The sequence below is a fragment of the Centropristis striata genome, chromosome 18, assembly GCF_030273125.1.
Source record: "Centropristis striata isolate RG_2023a ecotype Rhode Island chromosome 18, C.striata_1.0, whole genome shotgun sequence".
Classification (NCBI taxonomy): Eukaryota; Metazoa; Chordata; class Actinopteri; order Perciformes; family Serranidae; genus Centropristis; species Centropristis striata.
This window is the reverse complement of record NC_081534.1, coordinates 23,526,692-23,552,294: the sequence shown is the minus strand read 5'-3', so window position 1 is coordinate 23,552,294 and position 25,603 is coordinate 23,526,692. Positions and strand designations below refer to the sequence as shown.

Sequence of the window (25,603 nt, the reverse complement as noted above, 5' to 3'; positions counted from 1 at the left end):
TTATTATAGTCTGTTGATGCATTTTAGAGCATAATATAGCCAGAAATGACAGAAAAACACCATATTTTGTGATGTCCAAAAATGACCCCCTGAATAAAAAGTCATACTATAGCATGTTGATTTTTGTCAAAAATGGTCAAATTTTAAAATGCCTGAAATGGCCTAAAATGGGTGAAATAGAGTCTGTTGATGCATATTGCAGTATAGTTTGTCCAAAAATAGCGGGGGAAAAACACACCATATTATGCGATTTCCATAAACTGGGTAAAAGAAAGTCATATGTCAATTTTTGTCACAAAAGGTCAAAATCTAGCATGGCTAAAAAAAACACACAAACACATAGATAATATTGAGTTTATTTTGATGCGTAACTTGAGAGATCAGGAAACATCAGTGGGTACAATAATATTGTGTAAAAGTCAGTCAATCATGTCTTAAATGTTGTAGGAATTTTATTCTACCAATAAATAAAAAAGAGAAATGTACAAAACTGCTGGATTCAACAAGGTAAGTCAATTACATATGGAATATTTCACAATTTCAGTGCAGTACAAAAATTCAAAAACACCATCACATGATAATCACTGTAGTCTCTATAACATGAACAGGCGGCCAGTACTGACACCCCATCTGATGATCTTCATCCCAGTTTGCAGCTGTATGCAGTTTTGCAGATGATTTTGTCAATAATAACTTTAGACAACTAAACTTGTTTTTGTTAAAACAAGAGAAAGCTGGTTTTACTCTTGATGCAGCTTTAAGGTTAAAAAAAACACTGTTGATAATAAATAAAGTTTTACAACAAGACCTGCACTAAAAACCAGTTCCTTTCATTTGCATTGGTTTCTCCATTTTGTTTTTCCGACGCTGACAGCTGGAGAAAATAAACCAGGCAGCAACAATTCCAGCCAGTAAACTGACACAACCCACAACCACTGGGACCCACACAGGGACAGAGGAGGGACACTTGGGCACAGGGCTAGTTGTTACGATACTGGGGCGGGTGGTTGTGGTATCAGTGTGGACAGGAGCGGCAGTCGTGGTGGTCACTGGGGCGACAGTCGTTGTGGTCACTGGGGGGCTTGGTAGGCTGTTGATCTTTGTGAAGATGAAGGGATCGGCCTATAGGAAAGAAAAGACAAAATAAATAACTTTAAGGTGAAGAGGGTAAAACCTGTAACAGATATATCTCAATGAAACTTACCCAGTTCATTACTTACATTAAGGCAATTATTTTTGGCATTATAAAACGTTTTTTATGAATTACTTATTTTAATTATAAAACACAGTATGTCCAAATATCTAAAAAAAAAAAAAAAAAGACGCCATAGTGTAGTCTGTTGAAAAAACGCTGTTGAAAAGCACATTCAGCATGGTAATAGTATTGTATGCACAAAAATAAAAACCCACCATATCATAGTATGTCAAAGTTTTTTTTTTTTAAATATACTTCTTTTTTGAGGGGGTTATTTTTGGACATGGTGTTTTTCTGTCATTTATGGCCATTATGCTTTAATATGTATCTACAGACAATAGATTATAAATATAATTTACCCATTTTAAGCATTTTAGGCATTTTAAAATTTGACCATTTTTGACAAAAATGTACATGCTAAAGCAGGGGTGTCAAACTCAAACACACAATGGGCCAAAATTTAAAACTTGAATAAAATCGCAGGCCAACATTGAACAAATAAACCTTTTAATATATACCAAACATGTTTTGCTTTAACATTAGATATGGAACCAGCAACGCTTATAAACATACAATATATAACTAAATAGTGCAGACATGCAAAATCAAATTTCAAATAAAAAACACATCAATGTCATTCATTTACAGTAATAATATAATAATTTGGTATTGCCTCGCGGGGCAAATAAAATTACACTGCGGGCCAAATTTGGCCCGTGGGCCAGAGTTTGACACCCCTGTGCTAAAGTATGACTTATTTTTGAGGGGGTAATTTTTGGACATCCCATAATATGTTGTTTTTTCTGTCCTTTCTGGCCATATTATGCTGCAATATGTATCAACAGACTATAATTGACCAATTTCTAGCACCTTTAGGCATCATAAAATTTGACAATTTTTGACAAAAATCAACATGTTATCGTTTGACTTTTTTTTGAAGGGATAATTTTTTGGACATCCCATAATATGGTGTTGTTCGCTATTTTGGACAAACTATACTACTACATTCATCAGCAGAGTATAATTGGCCATTTCTAGCATTTTTAGGCATTTTAAAATTTGACCATTTTTGACAAAAATCGACATGTTATAGTATAGCTTTTTTAATTTGAAGGTACATTTTTGGACTTCCCATGATAGGGTTTAGATAGGGTAATTTCTGGCAAAAATATGCTCTGGTATTTATCAAAAGATTATAATTGACCCATTTGTAGAATTTTTTGGCATTTTAAAATGTAACAATTTTTGACAAAAATCAACATATTATAGTATGACTTTTTTTGAGGGGGTCATTTTAGGCCATCCCATATTTTTCCACTCTTACCTCAGAGGGACAGTGAATCTTGGAGCGGTCATATGTGAAGTTGTTGTAAGTCTGCTTTCTGCCCACTGGCTCCAACTGTGAAGACAGAGAGAGAAATTCTTGGACACATTTGGACACATGGGTCATTTTGCTGCAGCTTGGTCCATTGCTGCTTCATGCTCACCATATTATTCCACAGGCCAATGGCCATCTCTGCATGAGCTCGCTCACTGATGTGGAAACAGTCCAGAGAAAAGAAAGTTGTGTCAACCTCACCCTCCTGGTGAGAAAAGAGAAGATTGTTAACACACGTTTCAATACTTTTTTTGTGTGGTTGCTGGTTTGGATGCATCTGTGTGAATCTGTAACTCACTCCAATATGAGGGATGAAGGAATTCTGTAAAAAGGGTTGAAGCACAACAGCAAAGTCTTCTTTTCCCTCATAGCGGTTTCCAGAAATAAGGTGCTGGATCTCAGCCTGGGACAAGAGAATAAGAATATTGTAGGAATGACAAAAGCCATGTTTCTATTAAAGTCGAAACAAAATTTGAAGAGAAATTCTGAAATGTTGCCTCAAAAAAAATGCAAAAAAGTGACGTTTCATCAACCATCAACTGGTTTAGAGCGAATAAACAGAACTGCATTAAATTTAATTTCATCAGAAGGTGTGGCAGTGTAATTTATTGCTGTCGTCTAATCCGTCAGTAAACAGTAGAAGAAGAAGAACTTGCCAGACAGAAAATTGTAACAAAAAAGAGGTTGCTTATCAGACAACTTTGGCCACCCACGAGAGAAAAAGGAGAGAAGTCTTCAGGAATTGGATTCAATTGGGCAACTTTAATTGTTCTTTCATGTCAGAGGAAACAGCTGATCAGTCATGTGAGTTAAATGTTCACTACGTCAGAACTTATTTGCATTAACCTTATTAAAAACACAAAAAAACAACTCAAGCGAGCGTCAAAACTTTTATGTGCATTTTTCAAAGTTTTGTCGAATTTTGGTGTTTCGATCAAGCTTTCTCATGTGAATCTTCAAAATTCACATCGAAATTAATTGATGGAAACACGACCGGAGAAAACATATTTTTTTATTCGCGGAGGGGAAACATTTAAATGGTTAAAAGAGTAAGAGCTTTTTACTTTTACCTGATACTCGCGATTGATTTGTTTTATATCCTCAAACTCTGGGGAGTTTTCAGATGGGTTGATAACACAGGGGCAGTTGGTCCTGTAAAAAAAAGTGACATTAATATTTTCAATGCCTTGACTGATGTGTGAAAATAGATAGACAATTGTACATTCAGCTGAAATAAGTTCTTGCTCTTTAGCTGCTAAATGCTATTCTATGTTCACCATCTAGTTGCTAATTCTGTCTTTCTGCTGTATGATGATGAAACAGAGAGAAAAACAAGCTAAACAAACCTCTGCAAGAGGGAACAGCCAAGCGTGTTTCTTTTGACCGATTTCAACGGATCAATCTGCAGGATCGCCACAAGATTAACCAATAACCTCGGTACCTGAAAATACAGAAGATAGAGAGAAGAAAACATGACACACTTAGACTCAGGAGGACTACAAATTACAATAAATAGTGTTTAATATCTCACCTCTTTGTAAAGCATGTCCAAACTGAGTTTAAGATTGTGGCTGTAGTTCTTTGGTGACAGATTATTCTGTGGAGATAATTAAAATATGTTTTTGTTTTTTGACTGCAGTTTCATAAAATACAGAAGTGATTATCTATGTACAGTACATGAACACTTACTTGGTCAATGCAGTAATGGCAAAGATCATTTCCTCCAATAAATATTGTCACAAGCTTCCAGTCATTTTCAAAATCCACCTTCTGTGTGACATATGTTTACAGCATGAGCATGGAGGTAGACACTATTAAAGCTTTTTAATACATTTTATGTAGGGAAGTCTTACTTTATGTTCTCTCATGGCTTTGATGAGAGCCTCGACTTGTTCCCAGAGGTCTCTGTAACAGAATGAATACAGTAAATAGGCGTTAGAGGCATGCCAGTGGGTTGTTCAAAAGTTTTACCCTGCAGAGTAAAAGAATATGCACATACGCGGTCTTTGCTCCAGGTACAGCCATGTTGAAGGCCTTCCTTCCAAAGCCTTCCATGGAGAATCCTATCAAAGCAGAGTTGAACTTCTTCAAGATGTCTGAAAGAGGAATAAGGATCGAGAGTCAGCAGCTGGGCAAAAAGGTGAACATTGGGCCTCATATAAAAACGTTTCTGTATCATCATGGTATTGGCTCTTCCCAGTTGAATTCACCAAACCCTTCTTTTAGGGGAACTTTGCTGTTTTTCAACTTGGACCCTATCTTCCCATCTTTTTCTTCCCCTTTTTAGACTGCCATTTCAAACCGCAATATCTACCGCTCTGTGATGTTTCACCTTCAATCTGAACATGTCTGTGGTGTAGATGAGATCTCTGTACTGCCTTCGGAGGTAGTAACAGAGGTGTTAAATTAGCAAGACTATACAAGGCTGGATCAATGTGGCAAGATGGAAAATTTGTGATGTAGGTTATTTGTGCGACCAACACTCGGAAAATAAGAAAGGCCATGGACCATATCATCAGAAACACATCTCTCACTTGAGTCCAACAGTAATCGAATCATATTCAGCAAAATGCAGAACAACTTTTCTTGAGATTGTAGAATCTCCAATGGGCAGTTCTTCCACCATTATTGTTTTAATTTACTTGCCACTGTCACTTAATGAAGGTATACTGCTGCTGTTCTGTTATACACCACTTCTGTCTCCTCCCACCTCGGATGGGACACCAATATTATGCCATTGTGGAATTAGTATGAATGTTCTAAGGCAAAATGACGGCAGAGGTGGTTATGGCACAACAGTTTCTTAAATCGCTCCAGCACTGAGAGAGTGCTGCAGCCAGCATCCACAAAACAAGCTACAATGTGATCACACAGGGCAACTTTGCACTGTAAAAGTGCTTGTTTTGCCAATGACAACCTCACCATGCTACTATAAATGTCCAACAATATTATGGAAAGAAGGAGAAGTCTTGATGCTGCGAGAAAACATTAAAAATGTGAGTTGGGACGACAAGTGTTGGGAAGAGTTTGCTGTCTTTATCTAAAAGATTTTCAATTAAAACTATGGTTTGTGTTTGTACATTTCTGAATTCTGCCCACCACATGTGTCATTAACTTTCGCAGCAGTTTATGACGCTTTATGTCAGGTAAGTGTTATTCTCGTGAGATGCAGTGCCTCAGAAACAGAATCTTTCCACCAAACAAGTGACATAAACTCACTTGGCAGTGTTGTGACATTCTCCAGAGTCTTCTCCCCGCCAATGCTGCAAGAAAAAGCCATCAAACATGAGCCAGGTTCATAAAATATTATGGTTAATGTAAACTTTATTATCACCACAGGCGTGCCATACCTCCATGATACTCCTCTGTACGCTTTGTCCAGTTCAAACACGTTATTTGCTTTAGCAGCAGTCCCTGTCTGTAAGGACACAGAAAAATAATATTGGAAAATAAAATAATAACTAGGACTGCAAGCAGTACTGAACGGGCCCTCGCAGTACACGCCTGTCAGGGCATGCTGCCGTTGGGGTGTGTGCGTTACAGGGGCCAGTCTATACCACCCCTATGAATTTCATTGCCTTAAGTGTTATAGTGTGGCCACGGTACCAAATATGAAATTAGACTGCCACCACAGTGCCACCTAGGGGCCGATCAATAAAACCTTAAAGGGTTATACTCAGGAGGGCATAAACTATCCCTTTAATCCTCATACAGTGTCTGAAGGAGGATTCTTAACTGATATGTATAAGTTAGAAGAGGCAGGTAGCAATGGTGGAAAGTAACAATGTACATTTACTCAAGTACTGGATTTAAAGTACAATTTTGAGGTACCTTTATGTACATTTTATATAACTTTATACTTCTACTCCACTACATTTTGAGGCAAATATTGTACTTTTTACTCCTCTACATTTAGCTGACAGCTTTAATTACTTTTCAGATCAAGATTTAAAATAAAAAACATGATACATTTAAAATGATTACCCATTTTTATAAGTGGAGTCGTTTCACAGTGTGGTATTAGTACTTTTACTGAAGTAAAGGATCTGAATACTTCTTCCATCACTGTCCTTTTTACTTCTTTACTTTTTTTTAAAAACTTTTTTTGACATTTTTTTTTTTGCCTTTTTTAACTTTTTTTTTTTTTTTTAACTTTTTTTGTAACTTTTTTTGACTTTTTAAAAAAAAAATGTTTTTGACTTTTTATTTATTTTTAATTTCCGCGCATGCGCTTCTGCGCAGAGAGGCCACGCCTGCGCAGAAGCTCAACAGAGCCGCGCATGCGCAGAAGCGCAGAGAGGCCGCGCATGCGCATTGTGCAGAAAAATAAATTACAAAAATTAAATTACAAAATAATAAAATTAAAAAATTAATTAATTAATTTAAAAAAAAAAGTTTAAAAAAAAGTCAAAAAAAGTTTAAAGAAAAAAAAAGTCAAGAAAAGTTAAGAAAAAAAAAGTTAAAAAAGGAAAAAAAGGGAAAAAAAAGGAAAAAAAAAATAAAAAAAAAAGGGCCCCCAAGAGGAATTAAAAAATACATTTTTTATTTTTATTTTTTGCATGTATGAGTGATGATTTATATTTGATCAAATATATATTATTGTACAAAAACACAATTTTATGTCAACAGAGTGCTGCTGCTGTAGGACTAGGGATTTTTGCTGCCTCTTTATAATGTCAAAGCTCCGCTGCTCCGGTAACGTGGGCCTCCTGCCGTGCAGTGCGCACTGCTCATTCAAAGCGCAGGTAGTTGGAGGCAAAATATTGTCGCAAAAAGGACATATCCTTCAGTGGCAGAGAAAAGAAAGAAGAAGAAAGAGGAGGAGGAGAAAAAACGCCAAGATAAAGGTATGTTTTCATGGCTCTGTAATGGATTGTCTATCAAAGAGATTTGTGTAGCCGTTAATAGCAAATTAGCTTGTTAAAAACGAGAGAAATGTGCCTTTTAACTGGCCGGTTAAATACATACTAGTCATGCCAACATGTTTGTATTTGACTTGATTACTACTGAGCTTGATTCTCGGGGTTGGTCCTATATATTTTGGCTTCAAAATAAAGTTTTTGCTAATATTTGATAGCAACCATTAATTAAAACGTTTGCTCGCAAGTGCGGTGCTAGAAATATGTTTTTGCATCGGGCTACTAGTTATAGTTTGAGATCTGTTGTTTGCACAAATTGTTTGCTGTAGAGCATGGTTATTTTTATGAGTAAAATAAACATATTCTTTATCACATCAACTCATAAGATATGTGAAACTTCCCCAGGAGTTGTTAGGGTTAGGGTAACTTTGGAGAATCAGCCCAGTGCCAGTCCACCCTTTATAACTGCTCATTGTACTGCAGAACTTTCTGAGATTAATAATTATGTCCAAAACTGTAATTAATGTCCATATTGTTTGTCATTGTCTTTCTTTGGTCACTTCCTTAGCACCACAACATCCCCTTGGTACCATAGATCAGGGATTCCCAAAGTGTGGTGCGTGGACCCCTGGGGGTGCGTGAGCTGCTGCTAGGGGGTGCGCGAGATGAAAAATGTAATGGCGGTCTGATAATGACACAATTACATTTTTTTCCCCCCACACAATAAAGACGTGTTATTAATTAATTAATAAATACAGGCTATTCAATTTTGTGTCATTTTTTGTTCATTTTTGCATCTATTTTTTGGTTGTTTGGTAATTTTTACATGTATTTTTGGTCAATTTGTGTCTATTTTGATAATTTTGTGTCATCTTTGGTCATTTTTGCATCTATTTTTGGTTGTTTTTGATCTTATAATGGAGCGTAGAAGAAGTTATCTTCTTGTTCTTGTATCATTTTTCCAACCTGTGTTATGATGACGGGGTATTGTTAGCTCCACGCTCATTTAAACTTGCTGCAATTTTTGTTCAACGCTGCTCAAAATATTATAACTTTTTCTCAACTTTCTGCCTCTGATCCTGAGCCTGTCATCATCCTCCACCTTTAATATGGCTATAAAAAATCTTATTGCATTTTGTTTTTTGGAAGGTATAGGGGATTGGGGGTGCGTCAACCCGGTTGGGACATAGAAGAGGGTGCTCGGCTAAAAAAGTTTGGGAACCACTGCCATAGATCATCATCAGAGCTCTCATCAGTTGACCCAGCTGAGTGGCCTTCTTTCCTCTCTGATTTAAACAGGACTGAGCAGGTGATCAGAGGGCCTCTGCCTATTAACGAGAACTATTTCATTCCCCAAAAGGCATGCCACTATACCTATAGACAGTTAGTCAATGGGGCAAAAGTCAAGCGGAAGTGGTTGACTTATTTATGAAGTAAAGGTGTTATATGATATATATAGATATATAGATGTTTCTAAGTGATTTTATTTTTTGTTGCACTTTATTGTTGTTCTTGCACTACAATTTATTTTCACACAAAGCTGTTGCAGTTTTTTAAAGCCAAAAATAATAAACCATATGACACTTTTACTAAAATATAGATAATATAGTTTTTTTATATAATGTTTTACCATTTGGAACGTTGTGCAAATCAACCCTAGCTCGCTCTTCTAGTTGAATGTGCTACATTTTGAGAATAAAAACCATATGTGACACGCTGGACATCATTCATTCATTGGTATTATTTGTATTATTATTGCATTGGTATATGTTATTAACTGGGCCACCCCCATAAATGTGTAAAGACATATCAGGCTGGAAAAAGGATAATATAAACAACACTGCCAGAGCCGCAATGAGGTTATAGTAGGTCTGTGAATGATAAACAATCAATATTATTGGCAGAAATAGAGGGCCCCAAAATCGAATTCTGCTTAGGGCCCCATGGAGGCTTGGGCTGGCTCTGGGTGGAAGAAGTATTCAGATCCTTTACTTCAGTAAAAGTACTAATACCACACTGTGAAAGGACTCCATTCCGCTTATTTTAACTACTATTACTAATAAACTTTTAAGTGGTTTAATTTATAAAAATGGGTAATCATTTTAAATGTATATAATCATTCGAAATACAATAGGGACCTCGCAGGTCGTTGCCTGCTCGGGCCCTAAATATGCTGCAGACAAATGCGAGACACTGACAAAGATTAGTCTTACATCAAAGACGTAGCACCACAACATAAAAGGCATCATCCTTTGCGGTGCAAGCTATCTGACTGATAACACATTGATTAGAGAGTTCATAGTTCAATGACACTAAATAGCTGATACCAACAGGTTCACAGTTTGTGCTGAATGTTGTCCATCAACACACACAGACACCATATTATGTTAAAGACAAAGAATATCTAACATTTATACATGATGTCTCCTTCCTTGTACTTATAAACACTAACCGTGGAGGAGTCTCCCAGTGCTGCCACCACCTTGATGTCTGCTGGTCTCAGTTTGTGAACTACAGATAAAGACATAAAATAGATTAAGCCTACTGACATCAAATAAGTCACAAACATCATACTTATGTAATGTAAAATTTGGCATTAAACCGGATCCTAATTTTTCCATTTACCCCTCAAATTAAAGCCACTGTGTGCATATTTACCTCCACCAAGTTTATATTTTCAGCCCATTTTTTGTCTGTTTGTCAGTAGGATTATGGAAAAAACTACTGGCCTGATCTTTGGGAAATTTGGTCAAAGGGTGTAGCACAAGCTAAGGAATTATTACACAAATTACTTTCAACTTTCACTACCATTGCAAAAACCATAAATATTACATTGAACTTAAAACCGGGAGACCAGTGTTCACATCACATTGTTGGAAGTTTTGTCTAGAAAAAGTGTTTTTGTGTCCTGCTGTGTTGAAAACAGCAGTTGTCACGTGTGTCCAAAATATTTAAAGCAGCAGTCATCTTGTGTCATAATGAGAATGGGTTGTGACTGTGAAGAAATGTTCATATTCAACATACTTGCGGTTAAAAATTGAGATTCACCGTATTTGAGTTTTGCAGAAACGTACAATGACAACATTTATTCTGGCCACTCGGTTGAGACAGAGCACTTGTGCTGCATTCATGTAGTGCTGGAAAGTTGGCGCAAATTCGAGTACACATTTAACTACCAACGTGTTGTTTAAACAATCTGAACACATCTTCTTTGCTTCCGTGTTGTTTTCACTTTACAACTTAAAGCTCATGAACGCACCAAAACAGAAGAATGACTTCCCCACTCTGCAAATGGGACCATCTGAGGAGTATGTGAATACACCACTATCCTTGGCTGAGCTCTTTCGTGCCATTCTAGTTTTTACATGATGAAAGCATCTGTTAAACTATCTTGATAAGACACCAGGTGACAACTGGTGATCTTGATATCAGCCCTTTTATTCTCACTGTCATTGGTGGTATGCTTCAGCTTTTTAACTATAGATAAAAGAGGACAATCAATATTGTATCGACTGTCTGCTGATAATGCAGAGATGTCTCACCTGAAGTTGGCACAGTGTCAGAAGGAGCAAGGTCCACACAGGAGAAATCACTTCCCCAGTTCTGTGGGGATGGATACATCAAAGTTATTGTCAATGTAAAAGATGCCTATATATATATATATATATATATATATATGTATATGACAGATGTACATACAAAGTAATTCATTTCATTTTTAGTTTATTTTGTCTTGAGTGCTGTGACATCTCTCTGATGGTAAATTTTGAGTTTAATTCTGCAACTAATTATACTTTTCTTAATGATTATTAATCATTGAGTCAATAAAATTTCACAAAATAGAGAAAAATGGCCAAGAATAGTCCCCAGACTCTGAGGCGACATTTAAATACTGCTTATTTTGTTTAAAAAAAAAAAAAGGCACATTTAAGAAGTTGGTACTAGAGAACATTTGGCAGCTCTCCTCAGTTAATAACTTGAAAATGATTAATCAGTTAACAAATTAGTTGATGATTTATGTTTTTTGAGCAATCAACAAATTGTTTCAATACTATATGAGTTTCTGTGAAAATGTAGCCTAATTGGTTTTTAGTTAAACATTATACATTTCATTTATAATGCCAGGGCAGCATATAACTTGACTTTTGAAGTTACTTCTTGTACATGATGAAACGCTTACTGTGATAGGTCCAGGTGGTGGAGGAGGAGCGGTGTAGTTGTAATCGCTGTTGTTATAAGTCCGGATGAATGGTGACGTCTGCAGACAAAGGACAGAACTTATTTTGCATGATGGTCTCAGAATATAGAAAACTAATGTACATCCAAAAATATTATAAAGGTTTAGACCCTGTCTACATGCATGCAGACATTTTTGAAAACAAAGGTTGTGTGGAGCTTTCAAACATCTGTATATGTGGAGACAGTGTCTTTATTACAAAATATGGAAATTAATTCATAGCATTCTCTTCACAGGACTGAGCTACCACAGGATCTATATTCACAAACATTAAAGACCAAAGGTTGGTGGATAGCATCCTGCAGGGTCAAAGCAATTCTCTGTTAATGTCAATTCCACTGATTAAGTTCACATTACATAACAGTAACAGACTACAACTGCAACGTAACATTCTAGAACTGTAACCTAACATTCTAAGAATGGTAACTTAACATTCTAGAGTTGTTACTTAACATTCTAGAATTGTAAATTAACATTCTAGAACTGGGACATAACATTGTAGAACTGTAACCTGATTTTCTAGAACTGTAACCTAACATTATAGAACTGTGATTTAACATTCTAGAACTGTAATTTAACATTCTAGAATTGTAACTCAACATTCTTGAACTGTAACTCAACATTCAAGAATTGTAACTTAACATTCTAGAACTGTGATTTAACATCCTAGAACTGTAACTCAATATTCTAGAACTGTAACTTGACATTCTAGAACTGTGATTTAACATTTTAGAACTGTGATTTAACATTCTAGAACTGTAACTCAACTTTCTTGAACTGCAACTAAACATTCTAGAACTGTAACTCAACATTCTAGAATTGTGACTTAACATTCTATAATATTAAATTAAAATTCTAGAGTTGTTGTCTCCCATTATACTTATATAATTATGCTCTAACTTTCTAACATTCTAGATCTGTGACTTGACATTAAGAATGGTTACTTGACATTACATCATTGTGACCTAACATAAAATACTTGTAATTTAGAATTCTAGAAAGGGGACTTCTTGTGTTTGAATTTTCCCACCTTGGTTGGACATTTCATGTCAGTGCCTGCAGTAAAATCCTGTACGGTAGTCTTATTCCCCAAAGGTTCCAGCTGAGAAAACAGGAGTAGAAAGTGTATGTTTAACATAAAATGCTATGTGAGGCCTCCATATTTGTGTGGTTTTCAGGCACTTCTGTATTGATAAGGCCCAAGTTGGATATAGTTGAAGCTTTTAAGAAAAATCTCAGTCGCAAATGAGACTTTTTCTTGTCTGTTGGAAACGTACCATGTTGTTCCAGAGGGAGCGAGCCATCAGCGTCTGGGCTTTCTGACTGAGATGGAAGCAGTCAGCGCTGAAGAAGGAGCGATCAGGCCGGCCATCCTGTGGAAAAGATACAATAAATGTATTTATGCACTGACGCTTAATCAGAGTAGTTATACTGTAGGCCTATATCTGACTTTACTTGTTAGACTTGAATCAGGATTATTACACAGGTACTACCACTAGTGTTTCCAAGTAATAAATCAGAGCATTAAACATATAATGTGTGCATTGAAACAAAAGGAAATTCTTGGAAGGGAGGATGATTTACAACAATATAATGTGGTCATTACCAATTTTGACTTTCAAGAATTTTCACATGATTTTTAACCTATAATGCTGATAGTAGCCTATAATATTGTAAACAAACAAACAGACAAACAAACAAACAAACATACATCAAACTATAGAACCTGATTATTATCAGGTTATTACCCCTATTAATGTCACCATATTACTATTTTAAATATTACAAAATATCACACTGATAAAACCATTTTTTATTACCAACATATAATTATAATACCTCATCGCCATTATTACCCATTTTGTTTTTTTTATTATTATTAATCAGTTACAGTTTAATTTTACCTAGATATATATAAACATTGTTAATACCAATGTGATTAACTGGTTATTACTTTAGTAATTACATGGTCTTACTTAATTAATACTATATATTTTTCTTTCTTTTTTTACAGGGCTGTAATGTAGAAAGGTTTCCCAAATTATTTAACATGCTGTATGCTAAAACACTATCAAAGAGTCGCTGTCATGATTTCGGTGCTAAATCTGTTATTATGCTGGAAAAAGTGGCTGATGGACTAAACAAATATAAAGTCATTGCAGTTAATGTGTTAATATGTTTGTTACTGACCGGCAGTCTGGGGACGATGACTTCTCTGAAAAATGGCTGAACGACCACCGTGAAGTCTGGTTTATCGTCGTACTGGCCTGACTCCACAAGATCGTGCAGTAAATGCTTAAAGACAGAAAGAAAGAGAAGGTCATTGACTAAAGTTTCACTAGATTGTTCATAGTAGAATCATAATGTGTGTTTTTGTCTGTCCTACCTGATAGTTTGTATTGATGTCCTTCACTTTTTGCAGAGCTTTAGAGTTGGGCTTTGGCAAGATAACACAAGGACACAGAATGCTGATGAAGGAGAGAAAACAAAGTGTTAGAGCACCGTTTGTGATTATTTTAGATTTTCAACATCTCAGTGATACTCACTTTACCAGCCAAGTTGGGCATTTAAGTGAAGTATCGATGTGCATTTCTCTCAGCGGGGTGATTTGAAGAGGCTCTACTAAGTTCACAAGAGCACGAGGAACCTGAGAGAAAAAAATATTATGCTCTCAAACTACCAATCAGACGAACATAAATCTGAGAATGTACAAACCCGAATCCAAAAAATTGGGAATGTTGTGTAAAAATAAATAAAAACAGAATGCATCAAATTCAGAATTCAGAGAGTATGTCTAGAAAACAAAGGTTTATCACATTGAACATTAAATATACTGACTCTGGACAGTTTTAATTGAATATACAGTTTTCTTTATTTTTATTTTATTTTCTACGACATCAAAATTATGATAGAACACCTATGGAATTATGTAGTAAACAAAAAATGTTAAACAAACCAGAATAGGTTTTATATTTTCGATTCTTAAAGTAGTCACCTTTTGCTTGGTGGTCTGCAACACATTAAAAAAGGCAAGAAATTCCACAAATTAACACTTTTATTAAACAACATAATTCCATATTCTTTCATAGTTTTGATGTCTTCAGTATTAAAAGGATTCTATTCTGTTTTTATTTTTATTTTTTAGACAAAATCCCATTTTTTTGTGATTTGGGGATGTAGCTGCATGTCCGTGGACTGTTTACCTCTTTGTGCAGATAATCCAGGCTCTCACGAACATTACGAATATAATTCTCTTCAGAGTAAAGTAGCTGTAAGAAAAGGGAAAAAATCAGGTTGTGTCTTTTGGCCCCTCCATTAAATTAAAGAAAATGTTTCTCACAAGACTCACAGAGTTGTAGCAGTGGTCACAGATGTCGTTTCCACCGATAAAAAGTGTGATCACCTTCCAGTCAGATTCAAAATTGATTCTCTGTGTGGGAAAGAAGGATGTGAGAGAATGTAACTGGTATGTTGTGTTCTTAAAAGGCAAGTATTCTTATAGTAAAATTTAACAATAATAAAGAACGAATGAATATCAACTTACAGAGTCATTTTTCATCCTTGCCACCAGGGCCCGCACCTGTTTTGGTATGTCCCTTAAAACACAAACACAAGCAAAGAATTAAATCAAACTGTATTGACAATTGATTAATCATTTAAGTCATTTTTCATTAAAAAATGGCAGGAAAGGCAGTTTTCAGCTTCTCAAATTTGGAGATTTTCTGTTTTTCTCTGTTAAATGTCATATAAAACTGAAATTTTATTAGAAAACAAGACATTTAGAGACGATTTTTCACTTTTTTCTTACATTTTATAGATTAAACAATTAATACATTAATAAGAAAATATTTGGCAGATTAACAAATAATGAAAATGATAATTAATTGTAGTCCATGTTAAAGCATGTTTATTTAAATAAATGTATCGTATATCCATCTGAATTTTTCTTTCTTTCAGCTTTTAGCTTATTAATAAAATAGTTTTCATTCAATGTATGAAAAAGGCTGTGAAATTACAATTTCCAAATCCAAGTATTAATTTCATGGAGACATTTTTCACTGATATACTTATATCAGTAAAAAGTTACATCTTGGTGATATGATTAAAAACAGAAAAGATGCTGAAGAAGAAGAAGAAGAAGCCTCACTTGCTCTTGGCTCCTGCGACCGCCTGGTTGAGGAAAGCCTGATCTGTGTGCTGCTTTCCTTTTCCAACAGAGAAGCCCGTCAGGTTTTGGTTGAAATGTTTAAGGATGTCTGTAAGGACAAACGAAAACTATAATAAAAAATCTCAGATCAACAAAGACTGGCTTTAATAAAGTTGTTCAAACTTGTCATGAAGAAGACTCACTGGGCAGCGTGGTGACAGTTGTGAGGTTCTCATCTCCACCAATACTGCAAAAACACACAAAATTATGACTTAAAATTACCAAAACAATGCATAATCATAAAACCCCTGCAATTACACAAGCATTACGTCTAGTATTATTATATAACATTTAACCAGGTAGGTCCCTTTGGGATTAAAACATTAAAAGCAGCAATACAGCGTTTCAAAACAGTAGACATAAAAATACAAAACAAGATTTACAGTAACGATTCAAATGAAATGTGACATTTATGCGAATTCACCTTGACTCGGTTGTGAGGTGCTGAGTTGTTGCTGAGTTGTTGTTGTTTTTTTGTTTGTTTGTTTGTTTGTTGTTGTTGTTGTTGTTTTTTCTCTTTTGTTTTGTTTTGTCTGGTTTTGTTTGTCAATCTACTTGTGTTATGTGGAATATGTGAAATGTGATGTATCTTTTTTATGAGAAATGTAACTTGGTGATCATGTTCCACTGCTGTCTATAAATGTGTAAAATTAAATAAAAATATTGTGGGGAAAAAAAATGTGACATTTATGAGAGTTATGTTGGAGAGTGTTGCCTTACCTCCAGGATAAACCCCTGTACTGAGTCAGGACATCCAGGATGTTGAAGGTGCTGGAGGCGATCCCGTTCCCAGCCTGACAGACACAACAGGACAGCAGCATGTTAGTAAGTACATAGTACATTCTAGATGTTTTACATTACACCCGTATATTAGGCTCTTCTTTTACTAAAGATATTTAGCAGATTATTATTATTTTTCTTTTATGTGCTTTTTTCAGACTCTTTCCAAGCTCTCAGATATTCTACTGCTTGGTTTATAAAAAAAAAATCACACGATTATAACTCTAGGATGTATTCTGTGTTTTATATTTTATATATTTAAAAAATAAAAGAAAGACAGAATGACTCACTGTCAGAGAGTCTCCCACAGCAGCCACCACCTTTATATCTGCAGGCCGGAGTTCATGGACTGAAAAAATAAAGACGACATTTCAGACCGGTCACGAGTCAGGACAATAAAGGCTCTGAACATAATAATAAATTAGACACCGCATGACTTTGAGAGAAAGATATATGCAATTACAATAATATAGCAATAAACCACCTTGAAATAGTAAAGAAAATAATAAAAATAAAATAAAGTAAAAGAAATGAAAGTATAATAGTGAATGTATAATAATAAAAGTTCTAGCTAACAAATAGATTAGACATTATCAGAAGCATTGTTATATAAAATAAAAGATGATATAAAAGGCATCTTTTAAAAAGAGATTAAGAAGTCGAGAGATTAAGCATGTATGTTTTTTAATACTATCTCTATATCGATCCATTCATCAGATCTATTCCTCTTTTTTCATCAAATTTATATATAGTTGTTGTCTAAATCATATTTTATCTTTTTAATATATGTCTATTTCATTACTTTTATTACTTATACTATTGTTAATATTATTTTAATCATATTTTATCACTTTATCTGAAATGGTAAATGGGGTGCACTTACATAGCGCTTTTATCCAAAGCAATTTACACTACACACTACGCTCATTCACCCATTCACACACACATTCATACTGGTGGCCGAGGCTACCAGGGCACACTGGTGCCACCTGCCACCATTGGGAATTCATTCACACACTGATGAACGCAACATCAGGAGCAATTTGGGGTTCAGTATCTTGCTCAAGGATACTTAGACATATAGGCAGCCATGGTCGGGGATCGAACCACCAACATTCCGATGACTGTAAGAACGCTCTACCAACTGAGCCACAGCCGCCCCATCTTACTTTCTAAAGGGTTTAAAACATTTATCTTATGACATGCTTATGGATGAGCACCTTTTAAAACATTTTAATCTTCTTCCAATAATTTTAAAGCAAATCATTATTTAATGCTCCATTTTAATCTGGCTCTTTCTTTTCTTTCTGTCCTTTTGCTTATTTTTAAAAGTACATTGGGTTGCTCTGTGTGAAATGTGCAATATAAATAACACAGCCTTGCCTTGCCTAAATGCAGCTGAATAATATTAAACTTGAAACTTGAATGTTAACAGGAATGTAGTAAGTGCACAATGAGAAACTAAAAGCTGAACATATGAGAGTAAAACATGTTCCTGTACCTGAGGAGGGTGTGGAGGGTGAGGGGCTGAGGTCCTCGCAAACCATCTCTGTGCCTGTAAACTGAACACACACACGCAAAAAAAAAATCCACAGTGAGAACCAAACAGGAGGCCAATAACAACTTCCATCTGCACTCAACACACACACACACACGATACTCACTTGGTGGAGGAGAGGAGACTCTTCGCTGTGGTGATATGAAGGAGAGTTTCCCTCCGTCCTCAAGAAGGGTAGTGCCTTTGGGAAGGAGGCAGACAGGAGAGGAGGAGGAAGGAGAAAGAAGAAGAGTAGAATGTTGGTTTGGCAAACTTTTTTAATCAAATGCTGCATTTTAACTGCATGTGTGTGAGTTTGTTGCACCTCAGTTGGACACGGCAGCTCGATGATGTTCGCATTGTCTTCTGAGTTATGTTGATGGACAGCTGTGGGCTGCAGCTGGAGGACAGAAATCTCATTGTGACACGGGGAACAATGACTCTGTATGTGTGTGGACATGTGTGCAGTGCTGGAATGTAACCAAGTACATTTGTTCAAGTTCTCTGAGAAAATTTCTTGTATTTTACTTGATTATTTTTTAATTTCACTGAATCCCACAGTTAAATATTGAGGATTTTACTCCTCAATATGTGTCTGACATCTTTATAGTTACTTTTCAGATTACAGTTTTCATACAATTCCTGTCCAGTGAAAACCCTTACTCTCCAAACTTTCATGATTATAAATGAGCGCTGTGGGCAGCCATCAAAAATATTCTTCCAAAAATATCATGTGTAATCAGACGGCAACTTCCAGGTCTGAGCCGTGAGGCAAATCAGGAAGTGCCTTAAGCTGCATTCTACCGAAAAAAGGGGGAAGCATTTGGGTCCATTAATTTCAATACAAAATGAAAAAACTTCTAAATTTTTTTTAGGATAACACTATGGTCTCAATCTCTAGTAAAAAATCTTCTTCAAGAAAATTTGATGTTAATAGTGTGAATAATGGGCCCATTTCGAAGAAAATAGAAGATAAAGAATCGTATGATTGGGGCGTGGCTAGCTTTGATTGACAGGTCACTAACAAGGCGAGCCGTCATCAGGAGAGAAGCAGAACAATGCGTATCCATAGCAACTTGTCAATAAAGTTATATACATATGAAAAAAGGCAGTTTACTGGGTTGATCTCATAGCTTTGACCCTTTCACTGTATTTTCACTTAATGACAGTTTATTTGAACGTTTGTCCAGTAAAAATGTCTTGTTCAGCGTTTGGTTGGACTAACAGACACTCCAAGGAGTCGCTGTTATTTTTTCTGAGGTAAGTAACGTCAGTTTTGTTTTTGTTTTTAGCTAGCCATAACTAACATCCCAGTTAATGCTCCAGTTAATGCTAACATGAATTAGCAGCGGCTTCTCTCAGTCAGGTTGAGGTGTAGAGAGGCTGTAGTCAGTGATCAGATCCCTCTCGCTCCTCCACAGTCCAAATATGGTCTGCTTCCAGTATCAGAAACAAGATGGTGATGCAAGATGGCGACATATGTAATGCTGAACTCGATGCCTCAAACGGGTAGTTCACAAACCAATGGGTGACGTCACAGTGACTACGTCCATTATTTATATAGTCTATGTGTGTAATAGTAAAACACTGACATTTGCTGCAGAATGAGTACTTGAAGTAAAGTAACATTCAGTCCTTTTAGTTGAAGTTGAGTACTTTTACTTTTACTTAAATAACACTGTGTGTGTGTGTGTGTGTGTGTGTGTGTGTGTGTGTGTGTGTGTGTGTTTGTGAGTGAGTGAGTGAGTGTGGGAAAAAGACAGAGCAGGAGGTTGATTAGAAAGCATTTTGTCTTACCAGGTTTGTCCACAGCTGCACCATCAGTTTATCAGTTTGTTGAGATGCTGCAGAATCAGTTAGAGGTTTCTCACTCTGTTAAAGGAAGGAAAAAAATCAACAACATCGCTAAAAATCACAATCATAAAAGATCTCTTCTCTCTCACCAATAATAGCTGTGTCTTATTGACAATTATGGATTTAAAAAAACGAAGTGTTTAACAGAAATTTCTGTGAAATGGGGCAAAGAAAATATTTTTGATTCTAGTCAAACAGAGAACATTGAGAATATTAAAAATGGAATAGTGAAAAAGAAGAATTAAATGGCATTAATTAGAAGTTAAATTAAATAAATAGATTTTCAGCTTTTGTTTAAACATGTTCACAGAGCCTGAATCTATCATAGCTTTTGGTATAGTATTACATAAATAAATTAAGAATAAATAAACTGTGTTGCGTGTTTACCATGTATCTAATTGTGTGTGATACAAGGCACTCACAGTTACAGATGTGATGAACGGTGAGTCCTGCACGACGACAGTGAAGTCGTCTCTGTCTGTGTACCAACGCTTCTTTACCACAAGCTCGTCCAAAGACTCCTGGTCAGAGAAAATAGAGGAAAAGGAAATTTCACAGCAGGTAAAACAACCGAATGACTGAATGAAAATCAGATATTGTGGTATTAATGATGGACCAACCTGCAGAGCATGAGTCAGCATGGCCCTCTGAAGTCTGGCTTCTCCTTCACCGTTTGTCTCCATGCATCCACACATCCTGAAACAGATTTACTCATTAATATATATTTCAATTTCAATTTGTTACACAGTTGTTACATATATACATATTTTTATTTACTCCAAATGATTCTACATTTTATATTCTATTTGTACATATCTTTATTTAGTTAAGACTGGCGTTTTAATTGATATTGTTGTAAATTTAGTGAAGAGTGCTTTTTACTTTTTAACTGTATTTCTTTAAAGAAGTATTACTTTTTCTATTCTTATACAGCAAAAAAAAAAAGCAATTTTCCCCCAGGGCAGAATAAATATATCTAAAACATTTCTGATTCTGATTCTTAATATGTTCAATATAATTCAATGAAAAAAACAAACAGTGTCTTTTTACATGTGAACTCACTTGTTGTAGAAACGGTCATGCTCTCCATCCCACAAAGCAACACTGACGATGGTCCGCTTCAGCTGCAACACAGTGAAGTGAAACAAAATGTCAAATGTATAAATATTGGCAAAGCAATAACAACAGCTGAATGCTATATTTTATCTGAAATATACCTGAGAGTGCAGCAGCTGCAGAGCTTCATCCACCTCCTCCACCACGCCTTTAATAACGGACTGAACCTGCACACAAACACAGCAGGCTGAACCAACTGTAACCTTTCTGTTAAGCTGTTGAATTACTTTTTTCTTCTTACTCTTAGTGTGAATTGTTGAAAATGTACAATGCATTTTTAAAAGTTTCATTACATTTTTTCATCAATTATTTCCCTGCGTCTGCAGAATTGTTTTAGCTGTTACAACATATCAACTATTTTATTTTGCTAAATGTCTGGAATAAAGCATGGAACTTTTCAAAGACATTTTTAAAGAAAAGGTTTGTGTGGGACACAGTAGGAGTCTGATGGTGATAAGATAAAATAAAACAATTTTAAAAAGTTGTTTTTTGGCAATTGTCTGTAACTTTGATGAAACACAGTTTAAAGAAATACATATGTAAGGGGGGATCAAAGAAGCAAAGTAGGGTGCAGCATAAGTCATTTTAAAAAGTGTTTTTCATGTTTCATGGTGTTGATCCGTTTGTCAGACTGAGTTATGAAGAAGGCTGCTTCCATAAAAAAAAGCACATTTGATGTAGTTATGCTTATTGAATTATTCTGTAGTCATTTCATTTTACTTAATATATTTGATTAAATGTATTAAATATAAATGCGTCCTTGATTTTGAGGTAGTTTTTTAAGTAGCTTTAATATAAAAATGTTTGAGATAGAATCTACTTATTTTATCACATTAAATATAATCTTTATGTGTATGTAATTCTAAATCAAGAGAATTTTGAATGAATCCAACGCAACAGATTTAGTCCGTTTTTAATTTACAGGCACTTCCTGTTAAGTTGTTATTAACTCAACTTGTAACGTAGTTAGATTTAATTAATAATATTGCGTGCAATCTGTTGCCTCAATTTTATTGAGTAGCTATTGTTTATCTTTTTTGACAGTGTAATTTCCAACCTGTTATAAACCATTATGAATGTGTTTACCTGCTGCTGCTCACAGGCACAGAGTTGATCCACCTGAACAAAGAGAAGGACCAGCTTCCAATCTCTGTCCACATCAATGACCTGTAGGAGTACAAAATAAATAAATACATGGTTAAAAAACATATTTTTATTATTTATTTTCCTTGTAAAAGTCTTTTAAGACGGACCTTCAGATACCCAATCCTACCTGATTGTTCTGAAGGTGGAGGGACAATTCTTTCACCTGCTCCACCAATGAGCTGCAAACCATATAAAATGAGGAGAGAACAACGATTCACTAGAAGCAGTCAGCAGATGTTTGTTGGTACTGGATGTCTCTAATGTGTCAAAGCTGTCCGTACCTGTGCTGAACAAACTGAGGGGCGTACAAGTTTGTTTCATCTGAGAGAGGACTGATGAGGGCCGGGCTGAACAGAGTCAGCAGCTCTGATGGAGAGACATGAACACCAGTTTAACACCAAAACACAGAGCTTCCTGGTTGGGTTTGCCCAAGCACAAATGTAAAGGCATTTTCAAAATTAGTCAAACTATTCAGCTAAAAAGTACGTTTTTCTAATCATGTTACATTAAACCTTTGGGACTACTGTTTTTTCTATTATGATTAATCATATTTTAGGAAAAGAATAATGGTGACATTGGCCCGGAGAGTGCAGTATAAAAATGGCACAACTTTGTGCTAAAAAGTGGTGGAGACCAGTGATCCATGTAGACTTCAGATAGTTCCCAGAAGTCCTTGCAGGGCAATTTGAATATACATTTCAGAGTGTAAGAACTGTGAATTTTTGGCAATTAGTAGTTAGTCAATGCATTGATTTACAATGGTAAAAAGTAAAATGTGTTCATATTGAAGGATGAGTGTCACCTGGCATATTCTAGTCTAAAGTTACTGTTTGTTGCTATTAATTATTTAATTAAGATGATGATAATGTTCTCTCATATCCTTTTTCGACCAGAGCACGTTCCTTGCCAGTATCTCTCATTTAATTGATTTGTTTAACTGCAATGTGATTGATACGGGCAAGCTACAGTGCTACGTTAGCGGGCGATCGATACTGTGCTAAAGTTTGCCGGTGATCGCGGCAACCTCTGGGTCTGAGCAGTGAGGCAAACCAGGAAGTGCTGCATTCTACCGAAAAATTCCAGCAGGGGTTGCTGACGGCGGCTGCAGAAGCATTTGTAAAGAGACATCATTCATAAAGAGACATTAGCAGTGACGCAATGACGTGGCTCTAGAGACTGTGGAAAAGCAATCCGTTCAAAGCTCACTAGTTGAACCAACTGCGACTCACACGAGCACCGACTCCGAACTGACCGGGAGTCAACCAGCTCTGGTCAAAAAAAGTTAAAGGGCTCTGGTGGGGACATAAGGGCTCAGATGACACTGATAGCAGTATAACAGAGAAGAAGTGATATTAAATGTTAATTCACACTTTTATCAACAACTGTGATCTTCCTGCTTTATGTATTTTAAGTACAGAAATATTTATTCCATAAAAAGATAACGTGTGTGTGTGTGTGTGTGTGTGTGTGTGTGTGTGTATTGGGGTTCAATGCTTCAAATTATCACGGTGTTGCAGATATCAGTGTAGTAATAAAGATACCGCACAGTAGTGTAATAGAAGCTCATATCAACCTCTTCAGAGGAGTTACACCATGTATTCACACCGTGAGACAATAATAAGGAATTGATTAGCCACCAGTAGTTATTGAAGCTTTCCCATCAAGATTGTTTGATGACCAGTGGAACAAATGAGAGTGAAGTGTCTTTATAAAAGAATTAGGTGAATTATTTACAACCTCAGGACAAATGCGATAATTCTCTACTCCTTTTTGACATGTAGTCAATTGAAAACTGTACAAACTGTATTTTATGCTGAAACTGATTTTTTTTGCAAATATACATATCTTTCTTTAAATTGGGATTTGAATCCTACCTCTGAGTCTTGACATCACCGTGGACAATTCAGTGCTGCAGGAAATGAAAATAGTCTGATTATGTCTCTGTATTGTTGGATTTCACACCTTATGTTGCAAATATGTCTTCATAGTTGAATCTAACAGGTGACCTGTGCTCACCTGTGCATGTGAAGTCCAACGGAGGAAAGCACAGCCACATCTGAGGGCCTGATGCTGTGAACTGGATAGAAAATAATAATAATTTAAATTCCTCAGCACTGGGACATTTGCTTTGTTGCAAATTGTTCATTTCACATGACCCAGCAAAAAGTATATTTATAAACGTAAATGCTCTCAAATTTAGAGAATTGTTAGACTTAAAACTGCACAATAAATGTATGAAGTATGAATGTGTTATCTCACTTTTGTATACTTTTGTATGTGTTGCTGCTTTGGATGTTGTTTATCTTACTTTTATATGCTTTTTGTGTTTTGCTAATGTTGCTTATTGCTGTATTTATTTAATATGCAGTCCTTTGCTTTATGATATCGTACTATAATACTATAGATTATAATAAACTTTGATTTAATAATCCGACTCACCATTTGAAGGGGGCGACTGAGAGGGGAACATCTGAGTGCAGGGCAATCCAGCTTCTGAAATCAAAAACAATTATACCATTATAACATATAACACAGCGGATCAATTATCATTTTTAACAACTTAACAGCTGTGCAGAGTTTTAAAATGCACAAATCACACACATTACAATTCTATACATTTTTTCTACGTCTTCAAATGTGACCCACTCACTTTTGCACCATAAACGTGAGTCAAACGTGAGCTCAAAAGTGTTCAAACCCCCTCCTCTATAAAGGCACACTAATATATGATATGTTAGTGGATGAAATATCACTCTGAGATCACTTGCAACAGCTGAGGAGTTGTGCGTTTTTTGACAACTTTTGTTGTCATTTCAAAATAAGTGATTCAATTCAAAACCATCAAATGCTTCAGCCACCAAAATGATCATTTACAAGTTTGTGATTTAGATATACATACATAGAAGTTTAAAAACTGATTATCAGCTTCTTTTTTGACAAATTGTTGAAAAAGCTGCAGCATTAACAACATGAGCATAAAATGAAGCAAACAGCAGAAACCTGTGGTCCATGTGAGCCCCAGGACTGTGATCACAACCAGCTGTGGAAGCATCATCTCTGATTTTCTCTGATTCTCTCAGATTTTCGTCCTCGTGGATCTTTTTCTGCAGCCTTCCTTCCTCTCTCCTCTCTGCTCTCTCTCTGTTTGGCGGTCAGCCGTCTTTCTTTGTCATTATCAGTTATACCTGGTCAGGATAACTGATAATGACAAATCATAAATATGCACAGAGGGGGAGGGACTGGCTTACACGTCCAAAGGACACACAGCCATAAGCTTTTACAATGAAACAATGA

At 35.8% G+C, this 25,603-nt stretch overlaps 1 protein-coding gene across 1 annotated transcript; it reads right to left on the bottom strand.

The window, feature by feature from the left end:
- Positions 1-357: 357 nt before the first annotated feature.
- On the bottom strand, positions 358-25,442 carry LOC131991160 (phospholipase B1, membrane-associated-like). Its single transcript, XM_059356481.1, has 42 exons — positions 25,310-25,442; positions 24,749-24,802; positions 24,326-24,386; positions 24,184-24,218; positions 22,591-22,675; positions 22,437-22,488; positions 22,250-22,330; positions 21,265-21,330; positions 21,110-21,171; positions 20,668-20,743; positions 20,459-20,568; positions 19,991-20,063; positions 18,519-18,593; positions 18,321-18,395; positions 18,158-18,218; positions 16,947-17,005; positions 16,597-16,670; positions 16,020-16,063; positions 15,817-15,925; positions 15,214-15,265; positions 15,019-15,099; positions 14,873-14,938; positions 14,216-14,316; positions 14,056-14,137; positions 13,860-13,964; positions 12,947-13,042; positions 12,700-12,771; positions 11,613-11,690; positions 10,975-11,035; positions 9,885-9,943; positions 5,924-5,991; positions 5,793-5,836; positions 4,573-4,669; positions 4,427-4,478; positions 4,263-4,343; positions 4,105-4,170; positions 3,920-4,014; positions 3,644-3,725; positions 2,872-2,976; positions 2,683-2,778; positions 2,520-2,594; positions 358-1,122 (listed from the first exon to the last, which is right to left on the bottom strand). The coding sequence occupies exons 1-42, from the start codon at positions 25,362-25,364 to the stop codon at positions 814-816; spliced, it is 3,330 nt and encodes a 1,109-aa protein (XP_059212464.1). The 5' UTR covers positions 25,365-25,442; the 3' UTR covers positions 358-813.
- Between the last annotated feature and the right edge of the window lie 161 nt (positions 25,443-25,603).